The sequence below is a fragment of the Eutrema salsugineum genome, unplaced genomic scaffold (genome assembly GCF_000478725.1).
Source record: "Eutrema salsugineum unplaced genomic scaffold, Eutsalg1_0 scaffold_13, whole genome shotgun sequence".
Lineage (NCBI taxonomy): Eukaryota > Viridiplantae > Streptophyta > Magnoliopsida > Brassicales > Brassicaceae > Eutrema > Eutrema salsugineum.
In genome coordinates this window covers 6,156,556-6,165,929 of record NW_006256885.1, presented here as the reverse complement: position 1 = coordinate 6,165,929, position 9,374 = coordinate 6,156,556, and the positions used below count along the sequence as shown (strand labels likewise).

The following is a 9,374-nucleotide window of genomic DNA, read 5'->3' as shown; positions in this document are numbered from 1 at the left end:
TTACGCATCATATTTGCACTGGGATGACCGAGTCGGTCGTGCCAAATAGTATAATCAGTAAACCGGGCTTTGAGAGTGGTATTAGCTTCAATCATACTGACTTTAGCATGGTAAAGTCCAGTAGAGAGCGCGGGTATGGTTTCGAGGATTTGTTTATGGCCGTCTACGGTTTTAGTGACTAGGAGGGATTCTTTGTTCCCTTGACCTTGGGTTTCTATGTGGAAACCATTCTGTCTTATATCCTTGAAGCTCAGAAGATTTCTCTTCGAATTAGGAGAATATAGAGCATCTGGTATTTCAAGTTGTGTGCCATTTGATAGCAACACATAGGCATGGCCATATCCTTCGATAAGGTTTGAGGGACCCGCGATGGTGCTAATATTTGCGGTTTGATAGGTTAGGTTTATGAAGTAACTTTTGTTTCTTAAGATAGTGTGGCTGGATCCACTATCTACGACTATGGTTTCCATTTGCTGGTGTGCTTTATTATGAATAGAAGATAGAATTCAGTATTGAGGAATTCAGAAAATGTGATAAATCATAAAGTAAAGCAGTGTCTGAGAATAAAGGCAAATGGAAAAAAAAATGAAACAAATCCCAAAATGAAAAAAATAAAGAACAAAATCAAATTGTATCAGAGTTTCAGATGATTGAATTAATCGAGGAGATCAGCTGTTTCATAGTCCATGGGGTCGGTCTGCTCGTTTGTGGTGTTCTCATCATCAAGGAGGTCGTCACCTTCCAGGTTAGCAGCATCGACTGGCTGAGTCATGTTGGCTTCAGCAGGAGCTTTTCCGTACTTCTGGTATAGATCGCAGTGGATCTTGGGGGTGCGACATTGCTTTGTTGGGTGGTTGAACATCCCACATCTGGTACAAGCAGAGTGATCGGGGTTGGTGTGGCGGGTCGGCTTGGTGATGCCTCGACCACGACCAGGACCATAACTGAGGTTAGGTCGGTTGCCACGACCATGTCCGCGTCCACGTCTTCCACGTCCATGTCCTCGGCCATTACCACGTCCATTACCACGTCCACGACGGTGATCTGAGGATCTATCGGGTTGAACATGGTAGGACTCTTGACGAGAAGCTGGGACAGGAGCCGATCCCGGGGGCCTCATAGCGCTGTTCCTCATAAGCAGCTGGTTATTCTTCTCAGCGAGGAGAAGACAGGACAACAAGTCTTCGTACAATGTGTGTTTCATTGCACGGTATTGTTGTTGGAGCACAACATTCTCTGTGCTGAATGTGGATAATGTTTTCTCGAGGAGATCATTATCTGTCACATCCTCGCCACAGAGTTTCCGGATGGCAACAATACGAAAGAGTTCGTTGTTGTAATCATCTACGGATTTGTAGTCCTGGAACCGAAGGTTCTTCCAGTCGAAATCTGCCTGAGGCAACTGGACCATTTTCTGATGGTCATATCGCTTTTTCAGCGCTTGCCACAATTCAAGTGGATTCTCAAGAGTGAGATATTGCTGCTTAAGGCTCGGGGCCAGATGATGGCGTATGTGACATATCGCCTGAGACTGTCCCTTACGGGATGCGGTGTTACCGTCGGTAATACACGCATCGAGTTCTTTCGATGCGAGGAACAAGCGCATGTCTAGGGCCCACTCGAGGTAGTTATCCCCGGAGACGTGAAGGGCCTCGAATTCACATTTCTGAATGTTTGACATCTGAAACATGAGATTGATTTTGTTAGGGATTGTTTTGAGAAAATTTTGAATGCTGATGATGAAACTTTCTATTTTGAGAATATTTCTATTTTAGGAAAGTTTCTAAATTTGGAAAGTTTCTAATTTGGGTAATTTTCTAAATGAGGAAAGTTTCTATGTCGGGAAAATTTCTATATGAGGAAAGTTTTTATATGAGGAAACTTTCTATTAGAGGGAACTTTCTCGGAAATAGTAAATTTTAAAGGGTATGGTTTTAGTTACCCCGAACATGATGTCGGTTTAATAGCTGTGATTTAATCGGTTAAAGCCGAATATAATTTCGGTTAATGAGAACCAGGTTTAGCCGGTTTTAGGCGGTTTAGGAGGAACCCTAGGGGAGCCGAATATGATTAGGGTTTTATCTAGGGTTTTAACGGTTTGGAAAACATATTTTGGATGTGATTTCGAGATCTATAGGATCTGTGGTCGATGGTTTTAATAATTTCACAAGGACAACAAAGAAATCACGTGAAAAGGACTAGGGTTTAAGCATTATGACTTACGATTTTGAAGATTACAAAATCGTGAATCAAGCTTAGGATTTAGGGTTGATTTTCTTAGTTTATTCAAGCAAGAGAATCAACAATCAAAATAAGCTGCAACAAGCTTATTAAACATGAAGAAAATCGAATAGGTTAATGCCATAAACATGGCCAAAAACGGTTGTTAGGTTTTTGTAGATTAGGGTTTTATAAAACGAGTTTAAAACCTTTGAACATGCATAAACTTGTAATTTAAACAATCAATCAACAAGTTATCAATCAATCATCAGAGTATCAAACACTTTCAATCAATTAGAGATCGATTTTTTTTTTTTTTTTATAGGGTTTTGAAGTGTTTAAACAACAGGTTCTATGGCTCTCAGTTTTAGAAGATACCTTTTCCACCTTTGGATTTCTGACAGGCTAATGAAACTGGGAGCTAATAGACCTCAGTTAGCCGCTACAAATTCCAAGGATTGATCACCAAAACTGGAGAAGCTGCTGGTTGAAGAAGGAAAAACTCGGATCTGGTTTTTTTTTTTTCGGTTGATCGTCGTGTACTGTAAGTGTGCGTGAGGGCGCGTCCGACGTTGGATCGACAAACGGTTTTCACCAGTAGATTCGTCTCGTCGAGGGCTTCGATTTGATATGTAGATCGTCTTCTGGTTCCTCACGGTTTGGAAGATATGCGTCTTTTAAGTTTCGACTTGCTTTTAGGGTTTTGGTGGTGGCCGGATTTATTAGGGTTTTTCGCTCAGAGAGTCTTATCGTGCTGATAACGTGTTGTGAAAACTTAGAAACTTTATTAATCACTGGAATGTATATATAAAGTACATAGGGAATCTAGGTTAAGTACAATGCCCTGATGGGCCTAATGGGCCGGTATAAGAGTCCATATATGATATGTGTTATAACAGAATACACATTCTAGTAAAATGTAGAATATATATTCCATAAGCTGTATAACGATGAAGAATCTATAGAATACATATTCTATAAATATCGTAGAATGAAGAACAACATATAGAACATCAATTTTAGATTTCGTAGATTGTAGAAAAATATCTAGAAAGCATATTCTATAAAATTGTAGAATGTAGAATACGTTTTCTACATATTGTGGAAATAATTTTTTAAAAATTAAAAGTTTCCATAACTGATTTTCGAGAATTAATTTATTTCTTTATTTGATATTTTCAAATTTTTAAAAAAATTTAAACATTAAATTCGAATTTCTGAAATTAATATAATCCTTAATTAAAGGGTAATTAAGTCTAAAAGTGACAAAATTCCAAAAAGTTTTATAGGGACAATTGTTTACAAAATATATCCTAAATTTACAATTCTCCCTTAACTTGTCTTCTTCTTCATCGTTGAAGTTTTGAAAACTTGCAATTTTTTTCCACAACAAATTATAAATTTATTTCATCTAATGTTAAATTTAACTTAATTTGTGATTTAAAATAAATTACAAACAAATGTCAAATAAATGACTAATTTGTCAACTTTAAGAAAGTATGATTTGAAAATTTAGATATATATTGTAGTCTTATGAATTTAATGAATTTAGAGACAATCAAGTGAGTTTGGTCGAATTTGATAGAGTTTTATCTTCATTCGAATATGTATCAAGAGATATTAAATAGCTTGACTATCTAGTCTCTCGAAACAAATCTGGTTAAAAGTTTGGTTAATGGTGTTTTAAAAAAAAAAATTAGTTAGCAATTTCTAAAAAGATGGAAAAAGTTTGTGTTTTAGAATATATTTTTTGGCTTTTATTCTTATCTTTATTTTATTGTAATGATATTTGTTATTAGTTGTTTTGTAGGAAATTTGGACAATAATATTATTAGTTTTGTATGAATTGGCGCATATACGTTCTATATCATTAGGCACAGCTATGAATTGGTGCATATACATTCTCGTTAACGGATTCCAAATTGTGAGGTGAACGTCTTTGAGTCCGAGACTCTGATCACCATACATACAAAGCATGAGTCCATCGCAGTGAACCATAGTAAAAATCTCATATGGACCTTGAAACGCGTTTGGGATTGGTGAAACTGAAGTTGTTCCAGTCACTGGATCCATGATTTGTGCACCGTCTCAACGACTCTTAAGAATGGTTATGGGGAGCGATGCAAGAGCTTTTTGATGAATCTATTTTCGGTGATGAGAGTGTATCATTGCTTGCACGTTGATTTTAATCGGAGGAGAGATTCCGGCAGAGCTCTGCAAACTCCTGTGGCATCGACCATGACGACGAACGCTGCTTTGCGGAAGATTTGACTCGTCTCATATTCTTGGATAAATCTTATTTGATTCGCTTCTCTGTGATTCTGTAATCTAATTTTGAATAAAACAAAGGAAACAGTTATAAAAAGATTCAACCGAAACAAAACACACGAATCTTTTAACGTCATTGATTGAATAAAGCAAACGAACCGGTTTAGCTTCAACCGAACCAAATTGTTGATATTCTTTAATACCAATCAGATTGGTGAGATACAAACCCAAAAAAAAAAACGTTGACCGGAACATTCCCAAAAAGTTTTGGTTTTACCGTTTTAGCCTCGTATACTCGCTCTCCCTGTCTCTCTATCTTCTTTTTTTTCCCTCCGGAATTCAATTTCGATCCCGGTCGCGACGAGAGCCATTAGGGTTTTACTCCGCCTTCACAATGGTGCGAGCGACGGTTCTTAAAGCCGATGATCACGCCGTTAAAGGTTCGGATTTAGTCTTGCTTACTATTTCTCTCTTCGCGTTCTGTGTTTGTCTTCCTGATTTCTATGTTTTTAATTCCAAGTAGAGAGAGTTCACATCTCGAGAGATCCTTTCAATCGGATTTCCATATGGTTTTGATCCCAATCGTAAATCGAATGTCAATAATTTAATCTGTTGTGGTACCTTTGTCAATTGCTCCTCTTCCTCTTCGCATTCGGTTGATTTAATCTCATTTGCTTGGAATTTCTGGGGACGGCGTTGTTCGTTGTCGATTTTTAGGGTTTGATTCTGAGTTTTTTATACTGTTCATACACGATAATGCTAGTTTTACCATGATCTATTTGATTTTTTCCAGTTGAAATTTGCAGGTGTTCCTACTAACAAAGCAAAAGGAGATAAAATGGTTCTGGAACCTCCGATGAACAGTGCACAGAGGAGAAAACTGGGGGATATCACAAACCTGCAGAATCAGAACATTCTAACGAACCAGGGACCGAAGCAGCAGCAACAAGCTATATTGGTGTCTTCTACGGATTACACTGAAAAACTTCAAAAGGCACTGCTTATTCATTTTCCTGTTGAGCTCATGATAATGTTTCTGACATTCCTTGACTTTACTTATTAGAACGATTTGTCAACTTGTTTTTGCAGGAAAACGTGAGACTGATGAAAGCCCTCGCCCAGAGAAAGTATCAACCTTCGTGTTCTAAAATATGAAACTTGTGAGAGTGTTTTGTGTACGTTAATTTGTTGCTAACGCTTATTGTTGTTTTGTGACTACAGTGAAATCATAAAGAGGAATGGAAGTGAGCTGCAGAAATTTAGGATCAACTTACAGAAGGTTCAAGAACAGAACTTGCAACTTGCCCAAACCAACACTCGTATCTTGGCGGTACATCTCAACTTTGTATATGGTTCATTTAGATATATCATTTTAGGAACCCTATGGTTACAAAGTTATTTATCATTATTCTTTCCTGGCAGGAGATCAATACAACCAAAGACCAAGTATGCCTTTTCTGGAACCCAAGTTGCTCAAACACAGGCTTGCTTGATCATTAATTATAAGTTCCTCAGCTGGAATTTTCTGTGCATTTCAGCTGAAGGCACTTCAGCACGAACTTAGTTGCAAGAATGGGTTACTCATGGTCAGGAAATTGCTGCTTGAGGTCTGTTTTAAATTTGTATGTGATTTTCCGTTGACCATAATTACTATCTAAAATGTTACATAGCTGAGAAGCTGCAAACTTTTCTTTCCAGGAACAAAACCTTCCATGTACACACAGCCACGCATCAGAAGACGAGGTACTTATGAGAATTGGCTTTTGCGGACCTCTGGAATAGGTCATTATCACCATTCGAGTCCATTGTTCAGACTTTTTCTTCTGCATTACTGTGACCTTCAGGCAAATACTCCTGGTGGGGCTTGCGAATACTTTCGTCTAAATGGCAAGAATCATAAGACTGGTAAGAAAAAGCAACAGTCGAGTATACAATGTCAGCTTTTTGGTTATCATTGTGGAACCTAGGAACTGTTTAATACCCTTACCCTTTTATCGCTCTATTTTCAGCTTCAGAGAGCTCCAACGTTAACGCATTGCAGATAAATGAAAAAGCCAACAATAAAAGGTCCATTCTCTCTCTTGCTCAATCTGCTTGATGTTTCATCCACTGTCATCTGGGAAATCTGGTTGTCCTGGATTTATTGCTTTCCTTTATATTATCAGAGTTTCTGGAAGGACGAATCCTGCAAATTCCGAAGTATTAGATATTGGCAGAGCGGGAGAGCCAATAGCCAAAACCAACATGAGGAGGTCTCCATAAGCGTTAGGCCGTCTTTAAAGTTAATGTACCCTTAAGAAGGTTGCTAAGATGCGATATTATTTTTCGCAGGGTTTCTTTGAGAAGACAGTCTGGGAGGTTTAATATCCAAGAGCTGAGCGTGACTGAAAACTTGAGTGGTATATATGATGATCAAGAGATTGATGCAAAAGCCAGGTTTGTAGAAGCACCACATGTTCTCTTTTTTCCAATCTTGTTGATTGATAACTTATTCATAAACTAAGTAAACACTTATGCCACTTCTGCTTTTTTTGTTTTCGTTATGAATGCAAATTCAGATGCTCTGCGAGTGATCAGTCTACCGGGTCTAAGCCCGAAGCAGTGGAACCACATGACACGAAAGAGATAACCGGGAAAAGCAGGTTTTGTAGTGATAGATAAATTTCCTCTATGCCGTAAAATTAAAGAATTAAGACTGTTATCGAAATGGTATACTTGACAGAGTCTCTTCAAGAAGACAATCTACAGAGGTTAAACCTCAGAGAGTCATCAAAGAATCCGCAGATCCTCCTTTGCACGATGACATTGTTGAGGAGTCTAGTCAAGTATCATCTTCAGTTTTAGTGGAGCTTAGAAGAGAATCGAAGATCATTCCAAGAGGCGATGAAGCAGATGAGATGAGAAAAACTGCTGTTGGAAGACCTTTAAGGCAAGCTGCAGGAAAAATCAAATCATACAAGGAAGTCTCACTTAAGGAGAAGATGCGAAGGGACTTCTGACTTATGTATGCTAGAGTACTATATTCCTATCGTGGAACTTCATCTGGCTTCTTTGTTTGGTTTTTAGGTTTCTTTTTTGTTCTTATTTTTGGGTTGTTCTTTAGAAAGTGTATAGATTCGGTTTGATGGAGATTAGTCGGTTTAGAAAGTATACGGTTGAATCTTTATAAGTTGGTTTTACATATTATGAAAGGTTGGTTCTGAAAAAAAGTTATTAGGATCATGAGTAGTAGAACACAAAAATATTAGTACTGTGTGAGTTTTTTAACTAAAGAACTAGATTTTAATCCTGTGCGTCCGCACGAGAGTTTTATTTTTTATTTCTAATATAAGTTGTATTTATTTTTTTTGTTTAGATATAATTTGTTTTTGTTATTTATTTTTTTAAATCAAAAAATTGTTATTATATTTTAATTTTGGGGAGGAAAATTTGTATATTAGGAGGAAGAGCGAGTATGCGTTAATTAAGGAGGGAGGGGGGTCTAATATTAATTATAAACTTGGTTATTATGTGATTTAGATTTACACATAAAAATCTATATATCTATGAATTTGTTAATCCATCCGTTTAGTTGTTTTAAATCATTTTTAATATCTTACATGTTTTGACAAACTAAACCGTATAAGACTATAATTATAATTGTATAACCCTATAAATATTTACTAATATGGAATATTTGGACCAATTGATTATAAAAAATATAGAATATTTGGACCAATTGATTATAAAAAAATATAATAAGATATTTATTTATTATTTGTGCTAACCTGTTAGTTTAATTATCTCAAATCATCTTAATATCTTTCATGTTTTAATAAATTAACTCATGGACCTTAAATATATATATATATATAACTCTAATCAGCTCAATTATATTATTGTATAATATAAATATTTATTAATCTCAAATATTTGATATTTTAGACCAATTGATTATGATAAAAAAAAGATAAAATATTTATTTACTATGCATTTTTATAAAAATATTATTTAAATTTAAAATTTTAAATTAAATCTCTCCTTTATTTAAGAAATTTTAAAGTATTAAAATTATTATCTAAATTTTCGTAATAAAATTTAGTTATAATTTTTTTTGAATTTTTTGAATTTAAATTAAATTGAATGCAAATTTTTGTAACTAAAGTTAATTAAATTTCTAATAATTTGAAATTTAAATTAAAGATGATCTAGATTTTAGGAAATCTAAAAATATCTAAATTAATAACTAATTTTCGGAAATTAAATAAAATATTATAAGAAAAACTTTAGGAGTGTTTGGATGTAGTCACTAAATGTGCTTCTGTTTTAATAGAATAGATGTTCCTAAAACAATCAGAAACAAAAGACTATACGTCTGAAAATGGTTTAGTGGATCTGTGATTGTAATAAATCAATACGAAACAAAAAAACATAATCAAAGTTTGAATAGCACGTATTTACGAATCCATCCTAATTCTACTTTTCCACCAATCTAATCTACTATTTGAGGCCTTGCAGTTGCACCGTTGTTTCTTCGTTATTTGATAGGGCCCACATTACTCCAATTTCCGACAATCCAATTAAAGCAACCTCAAAATTTGTTGGTTCCAATTATTGTGTATTACATTGTCACGTAATTCACCCATGGAAAAAAAAATTCGAACGCTAGCTTTAATACATACATAAATTAAATCTTATTCAATTCAGCAGATGTCGACATCGATTCTTTTTTAAAAAAAAGAAAATCATAAATACATAAACCATTATTTGAAATATACTTTATATACTGTAACTATATTTTAACGAAAACAATGACTAAAAGTATGAAGTTTTGATATTTAAAGAACTTAGAAGAGCAAACCCGCCTGAAAAATAACCAAATGTTTCTCTTAAATACTGTATTACTA

The 9,374-nt window shown here is 35.2% G+C and overlaps 1 protein-coding gene across 1 annotated transcript; it reads left to right on the top strand.

The window, feature by feature from the left end:
• Positions 1 to 4,846: 4,846 nt before the first annotated feature.
• Positions 4,847 to 7,674, top strand: LOC18023428 (SHUGOSHIN 1). The gene is made up of 13 exons (XM_024159280.1): positions 4,847 to 4,928; positions 5,295 to 5,482; positions 5,578 to 5,615; positions 5,710 to 5,818; positions 5,911 to 5,934; positions 6,027 to 6,095; positions 6,187 to 6,231; positions 6,333 to 6,393; positions 6,498 to 6,555; positions 6,654 to 6,740; positions 6,820 to 6,924; positions 7,047 to 7,130; positions 7,211 to 7,674. Exons 1-13 carry the CDS (start codon positions 4,883 to 4,885, stop codon positions 7,485 to 7,487), a joined length of 1,191 nt encoding a protein of 396 aa, XP_024015048.1. The 5' UTR covers positions 4,847 to 4,882; the 3' UTR covers positions 7,488 to 7,674.
• Positions 7,675 to 9,374: the final 1,700 nt, after the last annotated feature.